The sequence below is a fragment of the Pipra filicauda genome, unplaced genomic scaffold (genome assembly GCF_003945595.2).
Source record: "Pipra filicauda isolate LSUMZ 115617 unplaced genomic scaffold, ASM394559v2 scaffold10_size6260569_pilon, whole genome shotgun sequence".
Taxonomy (NCBI): Eukaryota; Metazoa; Chordata; class Aves; order Passeriformes; family Pipridae; genus Pipra; species Pipra filicauda.
This window is the reverse complement of record NW_024103541.1, coordinates 5,383,260-5,408,891: the sequence shown is the minus strand read 5'-3', so window position 1 is coordinate 5,408,891 and position 25,632 is coordinate 5,383,260. Positions and strand designations below refer to the sequence as shown.

The following is a 25,632-nucleotide window of genomic DNA, read 5'->3' as shown; positions in this document are numbered from 1 at the left end:
AATCCCGTGATCTTGCTGTTCCAGCTGCACTTCACCCAGGCAACCTACTTTAAACATCCCTAATCTGTGCAGCAGCTATACAGAGCTGAAAGAAAAGCAAATGTGTTAGCTAACACAGAACACAGGCTGTGCCCAATCACTGGGTGTATCAAGCCATGGCACACACAGTTCCCTTTCTTTAAGAAACGGCCTTATATTGTACTTTATTCAGAGAGATGTTTACAGATGTAAATATATTGGCTTTAAATTCACCTGACTGCTGCATATGTCCTTGAATGAGTAGTCTGCAGTGCACTTAGCAGCATCACGATAGCTATTATTTTTCTGCTTCCCAGTGGGCTACCATTCATTCCAGTCTTGTCAAAGACTGCAAGTGCCAAATCTAGAAATTTAACATTCAATTAACACTCTGTTTGGTTCAGGAAGAATTCTGCAATGACAGTATGCTGTTTGTGCATTGTTACAAGACAGTAGTCCTTTTTTACTAACAGCTTGCTGTAATCTGTGCCATAAAGGACAGCTAAAATGGAACTATAATTATACATCTTAGTAAAGTACAACCTCATTGGTAGTCTACCCTAAATTTCAGCATTTCATGATTTAAAGCAATCTTTCTCTTGAAGCATATTATTTTTCTCAATAGTACTTATACATGACAGAATTTCTTCTTTGCTTTTTTTGTTATTGAAAAGGGAGTTGCTATTATGATCTGCAGATGAGTTTGTATGATTTGTATGCCTTGGCCTTTGCACCACTACTTTTTGTGTCAAACTCACTCTTCCTGTGGAAGGATTTAGAATACCCTATATATGTGTCTAAAATAGAAAGAATGGTGGTGTCTTTCAGCTAAAAAGTGCTTCAGAAGATCTCTTGAGCATCTGCTCAGAGTTGAAATGCAGCCTATATGAGGTCCATATATATTAGTAACACAGCATAAGAAGTTACAAGGTATAGGATGAATTTGGGCATACTCAGGGTGTGAGTAACTGTGAGCAGATCAATTTGAGGCAAATCTCTTTCAACAGAATGGAGTTTCATTGTCTATTTTCTAATACTTAATTTGTATTGCCTCAACCTGATTTTGTCACTTAAAAGCCTAAAAAATGCCAGAGAAATTATTTGAGAAAGATCCAGTTATCAGCTGGGAGGAGCAAATGAGGAGAGAAATCAGGTAATTAGAAGGCCTACCAAAATATTGGGACTACCAAATAATTTTCCTGTCCAGCCTTGCATGAGAAAGTTATGTGTGGATATGCAGAAATTCTGCAGTGGCACAGGGGCTGGTGCAGACTGACAAGGGATTTATTATCTGTTCAGCATAAATGAGTGGGCCGTGGGCGTAGGAGAAAAAGGATTTTGGAAAATCATCTCAACATTTCACCTGAGGTTTCACATTTGCTAGAAGCTTAAATCCAACTCTGTTAAAAACATTATCATTTTTCCACCTATTCAGTCAGAATCTGTCAGTGCCTGTGTAAGTTTTTACTGTTCTCCATCTTGCCAGGTAGTCAGCTAAGAAGATGACTGAGGTTTGTTAGCTGACACTGGCAAAAATAGATAGGAAGAGCATGTAGTAAACAATGTTCTAAGTATTGTGAGTTGTATAAAAGTGGGTGGTAAGAAAGTGCCCTGAAAGTCCATCAATTTTTCCTTCCCCACAACTTCTCATCTTTCCCTGGATCCTACAAGGAGATAAATGGACCCAGAACACCCAAATGCTTTTCTGAAGTCTTTGAGGAGTAGGATATTTGGTACCTCTTACCATAGCAGTGACTCACTAAGAGCGTTCTCATTTGAAAGGTCTCTTTCCTTCTCCTTCTCTACTCCTACACCTTGTCTAATACTTGAAGAGGGATAATACTCTTTCCCCATTGAAATACAGCAGCTCAAGTGGTATGTTTGTATGAAGATGTTCTGCTCAGTATTCTTGTGACTGTTTTTCAATCGCCTCCTTGTATTTCTGGCCGAAATTGAGCATCTTTTTTCTTATATCCTCTTTATATCAGATAATGGAAATTATCTGATTGGCTTACTCAGAATGCAAATTATATTGAAAAAAGGGAATTTTGCATTAAATTTGATGAATAAATTATTTTAATGTCATTTTTCAGTATATTTGTGTGAAGCCATTAGCCCTTGGGCAGCAGGAATAACTACCCTACTTTTACTTAGCTTTCCCTCCCTCTCTCTTAGGTTTCTTTTTATCTTCTGTCTTTTCCACTGAGTTTCTTGTTGTGGATAAAAATATATCTATTAAAAACATTAAAGGATATTGATAATCTTCCTAAATCTGAATGCTATAGACTAAGTAAGATAACACTGTATTGAATTGTTTTGTGTGTAAAGTACTTTGGAATCAGCTGATGGCATTCCCTACTTGCTACATGATTCCATTTGGCTTTGAGTTTTAAATGAGTTACCAGTTCTCAGGAGTTAGCACATTAGGCAGTGAAAGTTTATGCTGAAACTCTGGTGAAAAACTGAGCAACAGTATCTACTGGTGGCCAGGAACTAAGGAAAAGAGAATTATTATAATGAAAAATGCAAAGCAAACCCTACAGGTCAAGAAATTGGATTGTGACTGTACTTATTCTGGGCTTAATTGTTCTTCTTGATAGGATCATAGAATACAATCATAGATTTGTTTAGGTTAGAAAAGGCCTCTAACACCATTGAGTCCAACCATTCCTCCTAGCACTGCCAAGTCCACCACTAACCATATCCCTAAGCACCACATCTCCACACCTTATCAATACCTCCAGGGATGGTGACTCCACCACTGCCTTGGGCAGCCTGTCCCACTGAAAACTCTTTCAGTGAATATATTTTTCCTAATATCCAACCTAAACCTCCCCTGCCACAACTTGAGGCCATTTCCTCTTGCCTTATCACTTGTCACTCAGGAGTAGAGACTGAGCCCCCTTTCAGGTAGCTGTAGAGAGCAATGAGGTCTCCCCTGAGTCTCCTTTTCCCCAGGCTGAATAACCAAGCGCTACTTTATTCTCAATGAGAAGATTCTCTCACTCCTCTATGCCCTTCCCATGAGAATCAACCCAAGAGCATGTTCACTCACACAAATGAGAAGTGAAATGCTGCAGCAGTGAAAGGCATGGCAGTGCTGGGGGGGTCTTAGCACATTTAGAAGGATATCAGTGATGAATATATGGTGGTACAGATTTCATCTGTGTTTGTACAGGTGGCTGGAGCTTCTGTATTTAGCAAGCTGTGCCAGAAGGTCTTCACAGGTGTTGAGTCTTGTGCAATCTCTCTCAAAACTGTGTCTTGATACAGGAGCTAAAAGTGCACCTACATTACTCTGTATGCAAGGTAGATATTTATTTAGTGTCTACCTGGGTTTTATTGTAGCCATTTGGAGTTAGTTTCATCAAACACTGCGTGTTATATAAATTACAGAGAATAGATAGGCAGGAAAGGCTGTGGAGCAGTTCTGGAAAGGAGTATTAAAGAAAAGCATAACTACAGAAGTGCTGGATGTGAGTGCAGAGTCATGATTAGAATGTATTTACAAACACAGGAGTCATGCTTTCAAATAACATTAGGATTCCTAAGCAAACTGAATCATTACCATTTTCTTCTCTCCTTAAAGTATTATCTCTGTGTGCCAAAATGCTTAACAAGACCACCAGAAAGAATCCAACTCACATTATTCTTCCCTAAAGTCTCATTTTGAACAGAGGAGCAATCAAGAGCACCAGCATTACTTCTGTATTTCTTTTTACTTTCATAAGGCAAAAAGCAAAACTTATTCAACCTAGTATTTTCCAATGCCTAACACATCATATTAAAACTCAAAGACAAGGAAAGATGGTTTTAAATAGGTAAATCATTAGTTATACTAGGGGTAGGATATGTTCCCTAGTAGAGGAAGGATTCAAAATCACCATAAACATTCCACTGTGAGAAAGATCAGGAACCTTTGATATTTTATTTGTTCATAAACTTTAGATTCCTTCACCAGTTGAGTCTGATTTTTTTTTTTGTTTTATATTTAAAACCAAACAAATAAGCAGACAGGTGCACCATTAACCTATTCCTTTTAGCAGCAATTTATTCTCCCCAAGTATTGAAAGAGAATTGTACTCAGAGGAATGAGGTTCAATATTTTATCCACACCCTCATCCTTTTTTTACTAGAATGGATTAAATGTTAATCTCTTAATAATCCTTAATGAAGCAAGAAAGATCTTCAGAAATTAACCCTATTTAATTGTTAGATGCCACCTCAAAGGAAATGCTATTTGTTAGTCAGAACAGGTCGCAGTCACTGCTGGTTTGAAAACAGGTTTTTTATTTCTTCAGGACAAAGAGCTGCTGCACCAGCTGGAAACTCTATGATTTAATGCCTGCAGAAAAACGATACGAGTGGTAAAAGTCTGACTATCGGAGACAGGGGAATCAACGGTTTGGAAGCTATTGATAAGCACTCTTTCTCATTTCAAAAGTTAGGTCGAGGAAAAAACAACGCATGGGATTCATAAAAGTAGCGAAAGTAGAGTAGAGGAGGAGAACTAGGCATGTAACTCACAGCCCCTGTGCTGTGGAGTCCTCAGGTATGTGGTATAAGTGAGCGAAGAAAGGGCAGTGATGAGCCTTGACTCTAGAAACATAAGATCTTCAAGAGCAACAGGGACTTATCAATTAAAAACAAATCAGCAAATATTTTTCTGTTTTTCAGTGAACCATTTAATATTTCTGTTAAAATGAAGTAAATTTGAATTGACTGAGCTCTGACATTGCAAAAATTATCTGAAAGTAGCAGACTTGCCAAAATATGTGAAATTGCCTAAAAAGTTTTTTTGATAAGTAATAGGAACTATTCTTTGAGGTATTCCTAGCAGTAGGAAAAAACTTGTGACTGAGATGTCCATGGTCCCCTTCATTTTCCTTATCAGCCATGGAGCCTTTTGCACACAGAGTAAGGAATAGTATATCTGTAATAAAAATATTCTTGAAGGTACACATCAAAAAGGGTCTGTTTATTTTATTTTTATCTAATTCTGAGCAATTTTTTAAAGTTATCTAAAAAAAACCATCTGTTTTCAGATTAATTCATGTCAAAACTGGAGTGTTAGCTCTGTTTTGCCTTACTTGAAGCAGCTGTTTTCCCAAATATGTTTTGGTAAAAACAAAATTTTTTTGTATTTATTAATGAAATGGAATTGGAGTCCCTTGGAGTTGGCTATGCAACTTCAATATTTGATTTAAAAAATAAAGCAACAGCTAGAGGAATATTCGGTGAAGGATGCTTTTATTATTCCAGAGTCTTCTATCTTCACAACCTGACTGTAGCAGGAACACTGAATATATTGATACAGCTTGGTAGGAATAAGAATCATAAAAAAATCTCCAAAGTGCAAATGTAAATTCAATGTCCATCTTTGCACATCACATCATTTTGTGCCTCCTAACTAGGCACATGAAAACCAAGCACATAAGCAGGGACAACCTAGTACTGAGCTTCCCTTGTTATTGTTATTTTAATAATTCACCCAACTATATATAATTTTCCTCCTTGGGGATACATTATACTATTAGTTAAGGCTTTAACCAAAATTCTTCAGTCATAACCACAGGTTTCAAGGACTGGACAAGAGTGGGATATACACAACTGACTGCCTCTTCATCTTCATCTCTAGAAATATCCTGGGCACCTTGGTCTTTCTTTTCTCCCTCTCCTTCCTGCTAAACTTCTTACATCTGAACCTTTCATACATACAGCTAAGTTTAATAGACAGAATGGTCTCTTTCATAAATAGCATTTGCTAATTATATTTTTAAAAATATAATAAGTACGGTCATGTGACTTCTAATATTTTCAGATTTGTTACTTATAAGCCTGAACTTCCTAGATAAACTATACTGAAAATTATTGCAGTTCTGGAAGTAAAGGAACATAATCAAGTGGCAGATAGGACAATTCAAATTACTGGTGTTGTAAAAGATAGAGGTAAGGAGGGAGATGAAAGTGAAGCAGGAAAGTTTCTTATAATGGTATTTGTTAAAAAAACCTCTATGGTAAATTTTACAATATGTTGCAAAGAAAATAAGTATTTTTGTTTGTTACTGAATTGAACAAAATGGTGTTTGTTATCTCAGAAACACTCTCAAGTTATGGTTTAAGAAATCCATTGCAGAATGAGTTATGTTTTCATAAATGGAGAGTTCATGAGCTTGCTCTGCCACTCAGTCAGATCAGTCAGTCTTTCACCCTGCCAAGACCTAGTAACGTCAGGATCATTTTTCTTGAGCCATAGTGTGTCTGTGAAGGCACAGCAGATCTAATTTAAGCCAGAAGAGAAAGGTGTTTATTTCAATGTAGGAGATGCAGAATGCTGGTGTTTTACCATTAGATAATGCACTGTGTAAACGTTCATAGACAGGAAGAAGGGCTTTGTTCCAGGCACTACTGACTCACACAAACCGTGAGATATCATCAAATCATAGGATCCTTAAGGTTGGAAGAGACCTCCAAGAGCATCGATTCCAACTGCTAATCATATGTCAGTGTTTGTGTCTGATTCCTTACTGCTGGATTTCTGTGTTGGATGTGGAGAACGAGAACTTTTCTCATTTCACTGACAAGTGCAGTGGCTTTATTTCTGTAGTAGATATTTCTAAGTAAAAAGCCTTCATGTCATAGCTTGTATTATAAAATGTATAAATAATAAATCTTAAAGATGGTTTCCAAGGAACTCAAAATTTCAGCTGCAAAGATGACTTTTTCATTCTCGTATTATGAAATGGTAGATAAATAGAATTTTAATCTGATTGAGCTGTAGGTTTCTTTTAAAAGCTTCATCAATACGTGCGCCTTGTCTTTGCCCTAAAATAAAATCTATTGGGCAACGAACTCTATTTCAGACTTAAATGAGAAAATTAAGATTTAAAAAGTTCTATCTGCAGATGTAATTAATGATCAAAAATGCAATTAAACATTAAAGAAGTTTTAAACTTTGTTGAATAGTTTCCTAATGAGTTCCTAATAATAAGAGATATTTAATAACTTTGAAAAATAGTTTAAGTAGGCAGTTGCTTTCAGCAAGTGTAATGCTATAATGCATTTTATTTTAAATGAGAGAATAAAAAATATAAACTAATGGAAAATGTCCAAAATTGATCAATGGCATATTTTCAGTATATATTAGCTATAACTAAGCTGCTAGAATTGGAAATGTACAGGTGATATGGGCACAAATATCAACACTTTGTCGCTATAACAGGCATCATAAATTAATTCCCTATTTTTTTGCTTTGGAATATTCCCAGCATAAACTTTGCTCAATAAAATAGAACCTTAGCTCAATAAGAAGACTAAACATTTAGAGGAAAGTAGAAGTTTGGTTTTTTGAACTTGGAATGATTGATTAAAATGTTTCCAAATGAAAGTTTTTAATTAGAAAATGCAGATTTGTTGGGACAGAATAATTTCAATAGGAATATTTTCTATTCAATAACAGTTCTAGAGATATTTCTTTTTAAATGTAATTCTTTATTTCAGTTAAGTAAAAAGAATTTGCTAATGTTTTTATTTTGACTTCTTAGCTATTTTTTGGCTTTACATTTACTGAATCCCATTATATTTCTTATTTTAAAAAATCATAATAAGATTGCATCCTCTCATTCTTTTGAGTTATTCTTTTTAATAAGAGATCTCTATCACTTACAGTACATTTTCCCATTAGTCTAACAAAAACTTAGGGAGGATCAACTTCTGGAAACAATTTTTCTAGGAAGAAATGCGAGTGTAAATTTGGTTCAAAAACCAAAAGAGCTTTTGGCAAATTTCTTTATGAAGTTTGAAGCCCATCACAACAATTATGACTGAAACACTATCAACATGGAAGATGCTGACAGGATGGTGAGCTTTATTATCTCATGTTATCCTGTTTCATAAAAAGTTGGATCTGAATTTTCATGTTATAATGGGTATTAAAAACTTGGGTTTGAAAATCCTCCCCCACCCACAGAGAAATGTGTTAGATTGAGAGCTTGTGCTGTATCATATGAGAGAGAAAGGAGAAGGGAGATAACAGGAAAGAAAGAGATGCAAATCAGGATTTTGTTTCTGAAGGGTTTAAAGGCCATGACGTCTGTTTTGATGTCACAATTAGTTTTGAAAAATAAGGTTTTTACTAGTTTAAATTTGTTACACTCACATTTTCTTGAAATGGTTTCTTTGAAAAGTAAAATTTGTGAAATATTTTTTTATTTTTGCACTGTTCCCTTGGATAAATCAACCTGTTCTGAAGTGAGAAACCATAATTTGCCAATTGAGATTATTATAGTTGAAAAGGAAATAAAAAACATTAATGGTTACTTCAAAATGATTTTGTGAATAGAGTGTTTCAGGCTTCTTTCTAAGTCTTTGTCTTCGCCATATGGCATCAGCTCTGTATCTGATGTAACTAGTGTGAAAGTAGTTTTACTCGTGATGCTGGGTTAACAGGGATGTTCTGTTTAATCTCTTATTAAATGATCTCTGATGTCTGCTTTCTTTTCACACTGGGATGATATAAATTATTGTGGTTTGTTTATATGCTTACCTAATCCATCTGGAGATAAATACTGAACCTATTTCATGAAACAAAACTAAAGACATTACACACACAATTAACCACTTCCTGTAACTTTAATAAGTACATTATGTTATGCTGAAGAATTGCAGTGTGTTTACAACCAAACTACATAGTCATAATTTAGGGGGAATTAGTTACTTTCCTTTTCTCTTTAATAAGTGGCCCCTACATGTAATAGCAGTGCCATGAGTCCTGGAGGAGTTTACCCAGAATAAAAGAGAAAGCAAAGGTCTCTGAAGTTATTACTTTGTGTTCATGCACAGAAGTGCACAGTGCTTAGCTCAGGCTCTTTCATCACTTGCATCATTCTCTGCAATGATTGAGGTGTGGGCTTTTTCTACTCTGTTTTGGTATTTTGGTATGATTACCTGAGATTTTCTCTCAGGGGAATGAAATTTGCCATCTGTGGCCAGTCTTACCTATGAACATGCCGTTTCACTGGGCAGATGATATAGCACAGATGCAAGAAGCATTTTTGGTTGTGTCTGAAGAAGTGCAACATGTTGAGATTTTTTCCCTCCCTTAGTTTAAAAAATGCTCCAATATTATTTCTTGTATAATCTTGTTCTATTAATGGTGATTTTTGCCTGTTGCTAGAAAATCTTGGAATACATCAGTTTGTTTAGTGTTTTGAAACAGAGTATTTCTTTCATAAAAGGAAACCTACTTGCGTGTCTGTAGGATGGATATCATATATATGCCACATCATATGCCATATCTTCAGGCCTTAGAGAAAGAAAACGAAATGCAGCTTTTTAATTCTTTTCCCATGATTTGAGCATTCAGCAACTAACTAAAGATTCATTACAAATAAATGTGGAATTCTTTTACCTTGGCCTAGACAAGCTCTGTTAGCTTTTTGTGCCAGAAGCAGTAGTTATAGGCTGCTTTCCTTCATTGATCCAGGAGTCCACTATTGTCAGTATTTTGAAATGAAATCATGGCTCATCAGATACATTGTTTTATCTTATGTTCTAACTTCCATTTTCTGTTTTCTCTGTTTTGCCCCACTCTATTGAAACTGAGCATGAAAATGAGAGAACATTTACCTTTCTTTCAGAACTGAAAGGAAGGTTAAACTGCACACCATTTTGCAGCCTGATATGTAGCATATCTTTGTCCATAATGATGTCCACAGAGAGTGTTGTTTCCATTAAAATCAGGGTAAAAATATATTACTCACCATCTAAATCCCTAAAGGCATTCCTTCATACAATAGTCTCTGAACCTTGTGTTTGGCTGGTTTATTTAACGGTTATGGTACATAGTGCTCATTTCATCTTGTTGTCAAATGCCCATTTATTAAATCTTCTCTTGGAAGTTGGAATAGCTTTCAAATAAGTATTTTGGTTCTGTCATCCTTTCTTAGGATTTAATGGCGTGGTAATGTTCTGCTGTAATGAGTGACTCATATTGACTCATTGTTTCACAGTCTCTATACGTTACCTCTGCTGATGCTTTCCAAATCTTCCAGGTCTATGGAGATTTATGCATTCATTTTGGTTGTTGCACGTTGCTTTTCCAGTAGATAAAAATCCATGGCATGCGTTTCTCATGGAAGACCTTTCCAGTTTTACCTAGACCATATCATTATTGCTATACGGCCATACAATTTGACTGCTGTCTATCAGCAGATAAAAGATAAATTTTACAATGATGTGAAAGGACTTCATCCACATGATGCTGCTTTTCTGTTGCCTTTTGACTTTGTTTAGAAAATAAATGTTCCTTTTTTTAACAACCTGTAATATGTACTGTACAACAAGTTATTAGCTGAACTCAACATTAGCATTTGCTGTTCTTGTGGTAGATACTGGTTTCCCCAAGACAAGCATGCTTTCATAAAGCTGGAGCTATGTTAATCAGTTCTTTCTACAGAAATACAAAATGATTGAACTTTTTTTGGCATACTACCAAAAGAATGGCTTGCTTCACTTTTGTTCTCCTTTTTCAATCTGAAGTAAAATTCTCTACCAGCAAGCAATAATTTTCAGGGATAGAAAGAAGCTATGAGTTAACAGAGCAATTTAGAAAGAATAATATCCATAGGCTGTGGATTTGATTATCCACTGGTTCACACCTTTCAGAATTTATAGAACGAATGAGCATAAATGTATAGGTTACTTGGTTTACAGAGGTGTCAATGATTGAAAAAAATGCAGAAAAACAGCAAAGTAGGCTCAGTATTTGGCATTTATAATACTACAAAATGAACAGACACATTCATTCACTGGAACATTCACTAGAGAGATGCTCTGAAGAGTTAACATGGCTTGTTTTCTCTATTTCCGGAACTGAGAAAAAAATGAGTTTTAGCAAAAATGGGCTACCTTTTAATGCTGCTACAGAGGCCAGCCCAGCAGAAAACTCCTCCTGTAAGAACAGAACAAAACTTGAACAGGTGCTCCTGAAATTTGCAGCTTTATTTTCTGATCTGATTATTGTTCTAGTTGACAAGCTCTTAAGAAGGGTTTAATAAATGTAGTGTTCTTTCATGCACACTAATGAGAGGAAAAGATGGAAATTCAGACTGTTTTGTCCCCATTTTTCTTCTCCTCTTGTTTTGAAGGATGGATTGTCAGATGTTACGATTAAGAAGACAAAACAGCTTTTTGTTCTGTCCTTTAGTATAAAAGTCAACGATACAAAGAGGTGATTGTTTTGCAATAGTTTTATGAGCGCGTGTTAAGGCTATGAAATGCTATCAGTGTCCCAGAGTGCTGCAAGAGGGCACGAAGCCAGGTCCAGCTCCCATACTTACTGACTGCTAAGCTTCACTTGAAGGCTGAGCCTTAATGTCTTATATTATGCTTTAAACAATCCACATATTGCACATTTGCCACATACTTCATGTCAAATGGTCTTAGATCAAGCTCTGTAAGATAATGCTTCAGTAATGTACTTTGAAATAGTGAATTGTTTAACTAAACCTGCGGAGAGCTGGAAGCCCCTTTAATCTGAATAGTTTCAGTCAATTAATATTCATAGCCTTACAATTTCTGTTGTAATGAGCTACCCAATTCTGCATTTGAAAGCTAAGATCAGCACTGATGCAAAATACCCATTTCTGATTGAATCTGGGAGATCCTCTTTGCTGTCAGTGTCTGAATATTTGCCTGTTACTTCTCAAGTCATGCTGACTGAGGCTGGAGATAACTGGCTTACTCTGAAGAAATGCAGAAGTCTGGGAAAAGCTTTATCTTTGGTGATTGTTGTCCAGAGTAGACATTGGGAACAAAAATATTCTGAAAGCAAAATATTCTCAATTTTCTTCTTTCTCTGTTAAGAGGTAAATGATAGAGAACATTGTGACTACTGGATAAGGTAGTGTAAACCCTAATGAAACTGTATCATTAACCACCTCCAAAATGTGCCTTCAAGCCGTTAACTTGCAATGAAGCAGTTGATACTTACTTCTGTTTTTTTCCCTTAGAATTGTGAAATTTTTTTAATCAAAGGGCAAGACATGATGAACAGGGACAAGTTCTCAGTAGGAAATAAGGCATTTTGGATGTGTTATCAAAGACTTATTTTTGATTATTAAACATCATTAATGTATTAGAAAGATGTCCAAGTTTGACCCGACTCCAGTCAGGTGCCATTTTAGACTCTTTAATACTTGAACATACATAGAATTTCTATCACTTAAAGCTATCTTGGCACCGTTGTGATGGCCTACTGTGCTCTTGCAAATTACTTTGTCTTCTTTGTGGCTTTGCAATTCTTCTTCTTGATGACACGTCACTGATAATGTCACTTTCAACAGTGACTGTATGAACACTAAGAATTGCTAATAATTTTCTGACAGTCTGTTTTTTAGATAAAGACTTTCCTTTCCTCCTATCTTTCTTTCCATGAGAATCCAATGGTGACAGATTTTCTGAAAATAGTGTTTAAATCTTTATGCTTAAATATGATTTTCTTTATATCGCAGACTGTGCTTCAAGATTAGGAAGATACAAAGACATCTCCTTCTTTAAATAAAGTCAAGTTGAAAGGTGTGATACAGAATAACCTTGTAAAGATTTCACTCTACAGCAAGTAATTAAGTACAATTTAAGCATACCATAAAATATGCAATTAAAAAAAAATATTGTGCACCTTGACAGGTAATATAGTAAATTACAGTCCTGCAGTTTCTTTTACCTGCTACTGTAAGAAAACGCGGAGATTGCCTTTTGTTGAAGGTCTTTTGATTTGACAGCTAAATGTTGATTAAGCTGAAATATCTGCCAGTGTTTGAACCCAAGGATCAAAATAAGGATATGTTTAGTAGGAGTCAAAGAGGGATCCAGAAAAAAAAAATACAAACACATATGAACTATCACAGACTTTTTCACCCGCCCCCCCCCAAAAAAAAAAGTCATTAAGCAACCAGTCATATTTATTTGGTAGCAGCCAACAGGTTTTTCTTTTTTTTTTTGATTGAAAACCATCAAATCTTTAGAAAGTCTTCTCTTTCCTTCTGCTTTAAAATTATGTTTGAGTATATTGTGTAAAGCTGATTTGTTCAGGTGTATGCAACTTGTTCCTAAATTCACATATGTGTGCTGGAGTGCTACACCCTGCAGTCCTTTCCATGTTGGATGAATGTGACTGAACCTAAAATTCACATTACAATTGATTTCATGAAATACCTCTCTTAGAACAGGACCACCATTTTCATCACTTTGCTCTGAAAATAATGTGAACATAGAAAAGGAAGATTAGCAGTCTTCTTCTGCATTCTTCCCTTTTCTAGGTCTCTTTCTTATAGCAGGCAATTACATTCCTGTGTAGCAATAATTTAGACCCATGTCACCGCTGTAATGACTTTGAAAAGCTATAAAGACACAGTTTGCAGAGTTTTAAAGTGTGTGCTTAAAGTATATTGCTGTTGAGCAAAGCACTTAAGCATGTGCTTAATTTCAGGTATGTGGTAAAGTGTCATTGGACTTATTTATGCACCAGTCTGGATGGATGAAAAGTGAATTCAGGACCAAATTCTGCTGCCATAAGAGAGGGGTGTGGGAGAGAAGGGGATACCAGGAATCATGGAAACTGAGGGGTTGAAGGAAATTCTCAAATTCCTCTTGTCCCTTCCTGAAGTGCCTGTAAATTGCATCTGACAGCACCTGGTCAATTAAGATCCACTTGTTACTGAGGAAAATTCCTTATCATCAGAAAGAAACATGCCCCTGAACCATTCCTCAGGTTCCTGTACTTATTCCTCAGGTTCCTGTATTCCTGAGAATACTTATCTTTCCCCCATAATAGGCTTTTAAAAAAAAACCAAAGAGGTGTCCACTATCTTTTAGCACTTTTCCGCACACTGGGAGATTTACGTGTTTTATACAAATTGAATCTGATCATGTCCTCTCTAGAATAAAAAGATCAAATTTCTTTAACAACTGCTCAGATCCCAGACTTTCTTAATTGCTTGTCTTGTTGCTCTCCATCTTGGTTTTTTTGTTTTGTTTTGGTTTTTTTTGTTTGGTTGGTTTGTTGGTTTTTGGGGGGTTTTTTGTTTGTTTGGTTTTTGTTTTGTTTTGTTTTTGTAATGTAGTGACCAAAATTACCAACCGACCCACAAGATCAATATTAACCAGATCAAATATTGGTTTTATTGGCATATATATAAGCCCTGCTCTTCATCTCTCCCAGGACTGACAAGTGCTTTTTGGGGAACAACATCAGACTGCTGAGTCCTATTTAGACTGTGGCTCCTGGACTCGATCCTTGTGGGTCTCTTCCAACTCAGGACATTCTATGATTCTATGATTCCCACTGCAACATGGAACATGGGACAATATTTCTGTGCTACTTCTGGGCTGCAGTTCACTGTCCTGTTGCTTTTGTGCGCCTGATTTCAGCTCTGCATGGGTAGCACTTTACACACTTTTGGATTGAATTTGACATTGTTGATTTTAGATAATTTCTAAAGCATGTTTCCAATTCTGATCCTGTTCTTGACATTGTTTGCAATCCACCTTCCTGCACATTCTCAAGTCTGAGTTTTGTGCTTATAAATGTCTGTAAGAACACTCTAATAGCTGAAATAGTGATGAACAGTGATGGACTTGCACAAAAAATCCCAGAGAGTTCCTGATTGAAAGTACTTCCCCTTTCGGCAATTAAATATTAAGAACTGACATTTCACATAGCTTGTCAACCAGCTGTGCAATACTAATTTCATCTAAATCTCATTTTCTTGTGAGAAAATCATGTGGTATTGTTCTTCAAGTTTTACAGCACTTTGTTCTGATTGTTAGTTGAAGAGTGAAACTAGATGGTCTGGATATTACCTTATCTGGATAATTAATGCTGACTGTTCTTTTTATCATCTTGTCTTCTATAAATCTAAGGTCTATATTTATATATTTTTTGATAACAACTGAGATGATTGTGTCTACTTTATTCTCCTCTTCCTTGTTAGAGGCAGGGGCTTTACCATTCTCCAATCCACCAGAATTACCCTGTCTTTTTGAACTTTTCAGAGATTTCTCTTAAATGGCCCAGAGATGGCTGAAGCTTCAAATATTTCTGAGTGAGATTGATTTGTTGATTTGAATGTTGATTTTTTATTTACCTTATATATTTCATGCTCTGGACTTCATAATTGTTGAGCGCATAGTTAATTGAGTATCTGGTCTCAATTTTTGTGTGTGGAAAAAGTGTTGGAAACATCAACCTTATTCCATTTCTCTTTCTTCTTTTGAAGTTTGCTGAAGACTTCTATCTTTTACCTTTTTCTCATTTTTCCTAATCTTCTCATCGGAATAACTTTCCAACTTTAGATTCCTAATCAGTTTCTTTATGTTCCTTCTATTTCCCTGGTGGTTTCTCCTTTCTTCTGGAAAATAAAATACTGTCCCCAATGTATTCAGAAAGCTGCCATAAATTTTATAATAAAAGTCCTTTGTGCCTCCTGATACATCCTGAGGATGTGTCTGCGTATTACTCCCTTCGATAGGTACACATGAATCTCAGGATACTTGTGAAGACTAAGGCTTGTGCTTGATTTTCAAGGTTAAACAGGGAAAGAATGACTCCCTAGAGTATAGCACCCTTATTCCTGGTTCCTTTTATTTCTATGCAGTCATTCAAGAAGACAGTAATTTCTTCTGTCTTGTTGAACTGCAGACTTCACAAGCAGCATACATGTTATTGACACAGAGGCAAGGCCTCCCTTTCCTCTCTTCCGGCTCTTCTTGAACGATTTATTACCCTTTTACAGCAAAATCCCAATTCCACAACACATCACATTAATGCTCGAGTGCTGCTTATGTTGTTGACTGTGTGCTAAAATTTCAGTTTCTTGCAGCTGTTTTTCACTTTCATGTCATTTACATATCACTACCTTAGATACCTAACTGGGGGCTCCCTTATTTCCTTTCCTATAATTCTGCTTCAATTTCCCAATCAAATAAGTGGCCTGAGAGTTCCAGACTTTCATAATATCCATTTTTTTGCTTATCTGTGTGATTTTTTTCAGTGTATCAGCCTCGCTTGGGGGAATGATGTGAAGGATAGCTCTTCTCCTTTATGGTATTTTTTCCCTCAAACCTACTGGATTCTCCAGGGTTACAAGCATCAGCAATTCTTTACCTGCCTCTCCTGCCCAATAGCTGCTGAAATCCTCAAGAGGGTTTCTGAATGTAGCTCCCAGATGAGTAATGATGCTGAGGCTTCGTTTTAGATAGTTATTTAGAACCAAAATACCAGTGTGCCAATACGTGGTCCTGTGTAAGTCTCCAGAGAGGACACTGTCTACACAATTGGGAATTCTGAGGTTTGTGTCCAGTTCTCAAGGTTAAAAATAGTCCCAAAGTTTCCATAACACTTCTTAATGCCTCTTCCTAAATCTTCAACTGTATTACTCTTCCACTAACTGCATTTTTCTTACACATTTTGCTTCTAATTAAAGATTCCTGATAACTATATTGAGAGGGAAAGAGCTCTCTTTTGCCTCAAATCACACTCTATGGCTTCTTCAATTACCCTTAAGTATCTCTGCCACCTTTTTTATTGAGCTAAAGTGATTGTCAAGCTGAAAATGCTGTGAAAAATCAACGAAGAAGATCCAAATGAAGCGTCTGGTCGCCATCACCAGAATTAGGACTGAAATGAAAGTTCAGCCTTATGCAATGCAAATAGCAGAGTTGATTTGGGGTGATATTTTTTGGTGATATTTTTTGTTTTGCAAACACTTGGTTTCATTAACTTGTGCTGATAGGAATTGAGAAGACTGTTTCTGAGTAAAGTGCTGTATTCATTTAATTATTCTTTTAACACTTTTCTAGATACTTCTATTTCTGGGATAAACTGCACCAAGAGATTTTTTTTTTTTAATGTGACACCATTATTTTGAAACATGAATGAAAACATACAACAAACTTGTCTCAGAACTTATTGCTATACTTAATATTTTTTAAGCATTTATTTATTTCAATTAATGTTGTGATTGCTAATGGTCAAGAGATATGCTACTGTATCTTATTGAAGAATTAGGATTATAAAAGCAAGAATCTTCCTAAATCTTGTATATGTACATAATATATACTTAACATTTTCCCCACAGTCTTGACTAGAGAATTCTTCCTTCACTTACCAAAGGTTTTTTGTGTGTATTCATATAGTTGTTCTGCTTTGCCTTGGGCTGTAGTTGTGTTTCCTTGATGGATGAATAGCTTTCTGCGTGGATAATTTGTATATCAGTTTGTAAAACATTTTCAGATCCTTTGGGAATGAAAGAGTATTATACAAATCTGGGATAATAGATGTTGTATTATTATAAAAGTGTTTGATACCTTTCATTATATAACATCTGCTATGGATGAACAGGCCCTTATCATATAGTTCTGTGACAACTCTGTTTGATATTGTAATAACAGCAGGAAAAAAGCTCGGTAGTATAATTTTATACAAAACCTCTTCTCCTTCACTTTGATGTAGTCATAAGTCTTTTGGAATGCTAAGATCTGCTCTATCCAGAGGCTGCTAATCAGATTAAGGATATTGAACAGAAAACAGGTGCTGCTGTTCTCCACTGTTTCCCCTCAGTGTTTTAATGCATCCTAGAATTATGGTGGCCAATGGAGTTACCATTTTTAAACCCAAAATGTGCAGTGTTAGAAGATTTTTATAATTTTCAGCATAAAGTAACTACACATAATGATATCTCTGTTTCAAGGGAAAAAATAATTCTCAATAGAAATTTGGGGTTTAATCGCAAGGCTTGTTGGGTTATTTGTAGAGTGAATTAGAGATGGATGGAAAATATCTCAGTGGACAATCATCCTGCAAAAATAAGGTTTGATCAAAAGAGTCTAGAAGATTAAACAGATTTTTACACAGTTTTAGAAAAGGGGAACAGAATACTTTATATTGGTATTGGAATATTTTCTTTAACTTTCTGTCTGAAATTAATTTTGACTTTTGCAATTTCGTAAAGTAACAAAATATTACTTCTATGTAATAAAACTAAATTAAATACTGTAATAGGAAAATGTATAATTTTGCTTTAGTAGTAAGAAATTTAAGTAATTCAATACTATTAAAACATTTCACTTAATTTTTTTCCCAAATTTAATTTTATTTTAGATTATGGCATTTTATTATGATTCTATTCTGATTTCTAACTCCCCTCATCCTCTCTTTTTTTTTTCTTTTTTTTTTTTCTTTTTTCTTCCTCCTCTCCATCCCCCAAATTAGCAAATGGAATTTGGTCTTCCTAATTCATCCCTTTTGTATTTATGTAATGTACAAGGGCATTAATTGCTCAATTAATTTAAGCATTCAATCTCGTTAATTTTTAGTAGTAAGTAAGTGCCTAATCTATTGAGGCTCTTTTGAATATCCCACTTACTTCCTAGTTGCATCTCTCATGGCTAAATATCTGTGAATCTGACAAGACTTCCTGGAGTAACAAGTTTTTTATGCCTAAATATGCCACTTGCATTTTTGTAAACTGTTGTTTAAATTATAAACTGTGTTTGCATATTAGTCTCAATTCTTTATCAGTTATTTACCATTGACAGGAGACTTTCAGTGAACCATTTGCTCTTACTGTACCTCCATGTTTTACGAAGTTATTTGAAGAATAGCCATATGGCAACTCCCAAGAAGAAAAAAAATCAGTCTTGCACTTGAGGTTTTAACCATGAGGCTACACCAGGAATCCTTTTGCTTTTTCTGGACATCCTTTTGATTTACACCTATATCAATATGAGAGCTCTGAGTTCCCAGATTAGTCATCTGTTGACCAAATTTACACCTGACTTAATCTGTAAAATGTTGATGGATTTGTCAATATACAATTACAATGTATTTATATTTCTGGATTCATATATTTTACTACAAATATACATCAAGAGAATTTTAAAGATATGAATCTTAATTTGTTTTTTTTTGCTATGCAGGTTGATCTTTGATACAAATGGCACTGTTTTCTCCTTCAATTTCAGGTTTTCTAAGTTTTACAAAGTAAGCCAAAAGTTTTTATATGCAAACTCTGCTATAACATGTTTTCACGGGTGAGGAGTTCCTAGAGTAATTTGAGTAATTTTTGCCACATTAAAGATACGGTGCAATGGCTAGAGAAGGGGAAATGCATGTTTCAAAATCTAAGCTCTAGTCTTGCCTCTTCCCTACCTAGTCCGTAACTTTTATAACTGCTTTCTTGAGCAAAACAAGCATGAGTAGTACTGTTTTATATCAGTGAACTGCTTCTGAAACACAAATCAGGATCTTTGACTGGGAGCTGCCATTAGGATTTAAATTCACTAATACATTTGTGTAGAGTTGCTCCAGAAAAACTTCAGGAGTAGGGCATGCCTTCCCTTTGAATTTTGAACTGTAGCCAGAAAATGCTTATTACTTTGTTTTTCACTTCATAGTTATATTTTGCAAATTTTCTCCTTGCAACACTGGTAGGAAGAAATATTATGTAGTCTAATTAAGTTGGTCAGAATTGCAACAACTTAAAAGCTTTCTTCTGAAGGTGTGAAATTCCTCCCCATAGCCATAAAGCCATCCTAGAGACTCATGCCTGGCTTGGGGCTGCTGCTCAGGAAGAGGTGGGGGAGGAGGGTCCTGCAGGACCCTCTGCCAAGCCAGTGGAGGTGGTTTGGGTACCTCTGTACAGCCACACAGGCGCCTCGTGACTGTAGTAGCCACCTGAGTCCCAGTTTCAGGCTATGGCATCTGAAACACATTTGTAGATCTCTGTTTCTCTTGGAAAATTGTTATTTATGACTCCATACATTCTTAAGTGATTGGGAGGGGATGTCACAGGTTGGAAATCACAGCTCCTGTGTTCTTCTGTTACAAACCTTCCATTCAGACACTCTTTAATGCTGTCTGGGCGTTTTGTTGGTTAATGAGAGGTGTTTTTGGAAATGCAGTCTTGTTCTCTATACTTTTGCTGACATATTTGCACGAGTATTTTAATAAGTCTTGTAACTTTCCTGCTGGAATATATTTGCATCTATTTGTATTAACTCAGTGTTTGCATTGATTGTTTTTTCTAAAACAAGACAAGGAGAGGAAAACGAGTATAATTTATTCACAAAGAAAATAGCCTTTCACTGAAGCAGGTATTAGAATGTAATGTGTTTCTGAATACAGAAGGTGCCTGGAATTTTCCTTCTATCAAAGAATTTCTTAAGAAGCAAAGTTCAAATATTCAGTGATTTAAAACCATAATTTAAAATGCATTCTGTACAAAACCGCATTATGTCTGTTTTTCAGCTTTATGTGACTCAGAGTGGTTTTCCTCTGGAGGAGTATTTTTAGTTTTTGCTAGCCCACAGATCCACTTATAACACCAGTGAGGAACAATCATCTTAACTTTTCTTGGGTTTTGGTGACATTACTTTGATTTTTAAATTCACCTCTATAATTTCAAGGATTTTTTTTTAGCCCAGTTGCCAGAGCTTTAAAAGGAATCAGAAGTCCATAATCAGAGTATATTCATAAGCTCTGATTTTTAAAAGCCACTGACAAGCTCTCAAGCCATGACCTTGCAGCTTTCATGAACTCATCAGCTTTGGGCTGCATAGAGACTGTGGGTAATATAATGGGAGAGTTTTTTTCCTCAGGTTATAAAAGCCTGAGTGTTACAGTTGCTGAAGTTCTAGGATGGAGCTTATTGTCACTCTTTTGATCTCAGTCAATTGACTTCAAGGCAAAAAAATCCCAGATGCTGTTTGTAGGAATGGGTCAACTGGATGTAAGAGATGTAAGGGCCCTCTTATTTTATGGGAATGCTTATAAATAGCAATCAAGTAGTATTTACATCTTCACTGTGATGTGCAGTAATTCATGACACAGTGAAAAGGGCCATAAAAAATACAGAGAAAACAAAACCGATGCAGTTTTTTTCTTTGAAACTCCACCACTGGAGCAGCATCAGACTTACTGAACATAAAACTCACTGCCAAAGGAAGGGATGGGATCTTTGCTGTGCAGTAATGACTGTGCCTCTTTGTGATGGTCTGTACAGCATCTTGTGATATAGGGCAGTTAAGTCACCTGATCACCAGGACTTTATTTAAAACCACTTTTTCTATCCTTACTTTAGCTGACCCTGCACCTCCCAGCCCACCTCCTAGTGCTCTGGAGTGTTTAACACGTGGCACATGTGCAGTGTTTGGCATCTGGGGATGTTCCCAACAACTGTTCTAGCCTGAGGGAGTGGCTGGCCAGGAGACTAACAAACCACCAGGGTTTCTTCAGGAAGGAAAGGGAGAATTCCACTCATATGTGGTATTCTCCACTACATTCTTTTTGCAATATGTCCAGCCCTTTTAGTCCTCTAGCAGTTTCCTGGCTTACTGGCTGGCTGTCCAAAATCGGTATTACATATTAGTCTGCCCTGTCAACACATATGTTATTAAGTCATGATGCAATGCAAGCTGTAATGATCAAATAATACTCTGATGGAGTTGATATTCAGTTTATGTGGAAGATAAAATAATTATGGTATGCTTTGACTCATGCACCCAGCTCTCGTGTGTGATGAAGAAGATGGAGGAAATTACAAGGAGTCCGTAACATAACATTTCAGTTGAAAGATGAATTAAGGTAATAATTCCCTAAAGAACTGATTGAGGGCATAATTCTATTGCTTTCTGCAGCTATTTCACCCAAGCCTTAAGTGCTTTTCCTGTGATACCATGAGGTGTTTTTTGGTAAAAACAGTACAAGAAACTACCATAAGTACCATACAACTTAATTCCTTTTACCCATATGGAATCAGTTTTAGTACCAGGCTCCAATTTCAAAGATACATCCTATTAATGGCTATAAAAGAACTGTTTCTTCAAAGAACCTAGTGAAATGACTTTTAAACAGTAACTTACTAAAAAAGACCTAAATAAAACTGGTGTGGGCTGTAGTGAAAACTGGTGAACTGATTTAATATCCACAAAGCATCAATACTATAAACCAGTGAACCAACATTCAAGAATAATGCTAAAAGGTGTGATCTAGTGCTATAAATAAGAGTTTTGGTATTGATTTTAAGAAGCTTTAGATAAGAATCAGTGTATATAGAGCCAATTCCCAAACTCTGACCCCAAAAATGCTCATGTTTCCAATAATCCTAATTGATTTATGAATACCCAACAACAGGCATGCATGACCTTTGTGAAACTTATGCTTTAGTCCATTAAAGTGATACAACTTCACAGTGAATAGATTGTGAGTGAATAACCAAGCTTCAGCTAAACTGACTGCTAATGTCTTTTTCCTTCTTGATTAATAGTGGAACTCCATCACCATGGATCTCATTGAAAACAAGCTGAAAGTAATCTCTATTGAAACATGCCCATTCAAACCCTAAATCATTAGAATTCTTCAGCTTTGATGGCAGCTCAATAATTAGTTGAGTTTCAAGAGACCTGTGCCATAAACAGCATGAATCAGAACATGTCTGCTTCTAAGATTATTATTCGTATTACTATAGCACCTAGAAGCCACAGGCAAAACCTAAGTCTCCCTGGGTTATGCATTGCCCAGAAAAAATAAGATCCCAAGCCCTACAGAACACAGCCAAGGCAAAGGCAGGGTTGGCAGTAAAGGCTGGTCTATGGAGGTAAAGCAGAGCAATAGGTGTGGGGGTACATAAGATGCCATCTTGGTTGCCCTCTTTGCTTTTTCTGTGCATATGCAGTTATTAAACAAAAATAAACACTGGCAGAGGGCAAAGAGGTAAAGGGAGAGGGCTGACAACAGCAGGGGTACAGAAATTAGGGAAATAATAAATTATAGGAGAGAAAATAGGTATGTAATGGAAAGGTAAGAGCAGAGATGGTGTGAAGAGAAGTGTGGGAATTGCTGATCCCTTATCTGAGAGAAAGCAACTGTGTAGGCATGAACAATCTTGTAGCTGGGTCTCATGCAGGGTCCTGCAGGTGGTCCTTAGTGTCATGCTGGAAAGAAATCATAAAATCAGCAATGAAAAGAGATTGAGTCAGTTAATTTAGACAATTCTCCTACTCTAGGAAGCACCAACTGTACTTGTATTGCTCCAGGATAGGCATTTAGGCAATAATGTGGCATCTTTTAAAAATTTGAACATTGTTTCCCTATCTGCTCCCAGTTTTCTTTCCTTAAGACTAACTGATCCAAGGCATTTTCACTTTTCCTTTAGACCACTTGCTTGCCACACCTATGATTCTCTTTGTTATGTGTCTGCCTTGCTGTGCATTCCTTGGCCTTGGCTCTTCTATTCAACAGCTGCCCTGCCAGTACTGCCAAGGGCAAATGAAAATGAAGCAGGAAAGATAGTTTTGTAGATGTTGTTTTAGTTCTATACAGATTATTTTGTTCTCTACCAGATGACAGTGCTGGAAGCCCTTCTGAGTCAATTTAGGTGACATCCACTGCTCTCCTATTGACAGGCTAGTTAACCCATTAAAGAAAGAAATTAGGCTTGTTTGACGTGATGAAGTCTTGACAAATTAATGGCAACTATTAGTTGTCATCTGTTTTTTGTCTAGGTGTTAATTTGTTTGGGGTTTTTTTTCTAAAAATTTTATTGCGACTTCAAGAGAAATTGTGTCTCTTGACTGGTGGAGGAGTCAACACAGCCATGGGTGATAGAGGAATGTGGAAACACTCAATACTCTCTATTCCGTGGCTGGCTGGTCTGTAGTTGCTCAGTCCCATGTCATCTTTCTGTCTCTTTCTAACTAGTTCCCACGGTAGGCTGAAATCTTAGATCTTTGTCACTGCTATTAATTACGCTCACCCTCCAGTCAGAACTGACCTTTCTTGTGAGGTTTGATGCAAAACATACTAAAAATGATCAAACACTCCTTTCACTATGTGCTGACAGCTTTCCTTCTACCTTGCAGCCTCTCAAGACCCAGGCTGACTAAGACAGTGCTGGGGCACTCTCTCCTGCCAGCCATGCATTCCCATCCCTGCGACAGCCCCGTGTTCTGTGATTCTACTGAGCGCTGGGACATGAAATCTATCTGAATTAACAAGCAGGCCAGCCCAAGTCTTAGTGTTTCGCCTGCTTCGGTTTGAGGTTTAACTTCCTTACAAAGGCCATGTTAATGGTGCCTTGAGTCAACCAGTTTCTTGCTGGTTAGAAGCCAGTTTCAGATAGTCTCCTTTATTCATCTTTTTAAAAAAAAACCGTTTTAAACCCCCTAATGGTTTGGCTTTAGAACACGGAGTAAACTGTGTCCCTATGGTCTCCTCTTAAGTTCTCCTTTTTTATGGCCTCCTTTGCTGAGTTCTGCTAAAACGGGTACTTGGGATCCCTTTCACAGCCTCGGGCTTCCCGAGGTGAATGCCTTGGTGCAAATCTGGGTTGTGATGCCCCATGACGAGCTTCCTAGGCCGGGGCCGTTCCCGTACAGATGGGGAGATGCGCCTCTGGCCGCTCGCTGCTGAAACGCCGCGACAGGGCTGGACGGCGGCGGCGCTGAACAGCGGCGGGACAGCTCCTGCCCTGCCAGGGGAGCTGTGCGGGACCAGCAGCGTTACAGTAAACCAACAGCACAGCTGGGTTCCCTTCACCCGGTCCTTCCCTTTACCCCGCATCGCGGCTCCTCCCAGCCTCCGGCGGGGCAACAGCGCCCGGGGACCCGCGGGGCAGTAGCGGGGCGGTATCTGCGGGGCAGCATCGGCGGCGCGGCCCCGCCGCAGCCCGGCCCCGCCGCCCCCGCGACGGGGGCGCGGATGGTCTCTCCCGGGCCGGCGGGAGCGGCTGTGACACCTGCTGGCAGCGGCGGGCCGGCCCACGGCGGGCGGGGCGGGGGGAGCGGAGCGGGGCGGGCGGGCACAGCGTGCCCTGCGCGGGGCGCTCCGCGGCCGCGCCCGGCGGTGCTGCGGGGCCGCCCCCGGCGATGCGGGGCACGGCGGGGCCGGGCGCCCCCTGAGCACCGGCGCGCCGGGGCACTGCGGTAGCGGCGCTGCCGCGGCGGCGGCGGCTCCGCGCCCCCCGCCCGCCCGTCCTCCCTCTTTCTCCTCCTCCTCCTCCTCCTCCGCCGCGCCACTTCCAGGGGAGGCTGGTGTCATGCGGCTGGCGCCGAGGGAGGGGTGCCCGGGGCCGCAGCAGCAGTAGTGAGAGGCGCCGAGCCGAGCCCCTGCGATGACAGCCATGAAGGAGCAGCCGGCGCACCCGGGCGGCAGGGGGAACCCGCCGCCGCCGCAGCCCGACCAGGTGCGACCCGCGGCGGGAGGGGCCGGGGATGGACGGGGCGGGGGGCGGCCGCCGTCCCGCAGAAGTTGTGCGGAACTGGGGAAAAGTGTGGGGCCGGGGGACGGACGGGGGACACGGGCGCCCTCGGGACGACTCGGCGGGGGGAAAAGGGAGCCTCGCGGAGCCGTCTCGGAGATGCGCTGGGGCCACCCGGAGGGGACCCAGCCTTGACCGGCCCCGCTTCGGGGCTGGGATATTGGTCATCATCCGACAGCCCCGGCCCCCGGCGGCAGCGGGTCCCGCAGTAGTTTGCGCTCCGCTTCCCCGCGAGTTGCGTCGTGGGGAGACGAGATCCTGCCCTGTTTGGGGCTGCCCAGCGTGGGGAGCAGCGGGG

General features: G+C 38.3%; 1 protein-coding gene across 2 annotated transcripts in view; it reads left to right on the top strand.

The window, feature by feature from the left end:
• The window catches only part of DPP10 (dipeptidyl peptidase like 10), a 477,295-nt gene that overhangs the window by 188,911 nt on the left and 262,752 nt on the right, over positions 1-25,632 (top strand). The window contains exon 1 of one of the 2 annotated variants that reach the window (XM_027723612.2): positions 25,019-25,259. The exons of the other annotated variant lie outside the window; for it this stretch is intronic. Within the exon in view, the coding sequence (XP_027579413.1) occupies positions 25,188-25,259 (72 nt within the window). The 5' untranslated portion in view covers positions 25,019-25,187. Of the gene's footprint in view, positions 1-25,018; positions 25,260-25,632 lie in introns of those variants that run through there. 2 annotated transcript variants of the gene reach the window in all.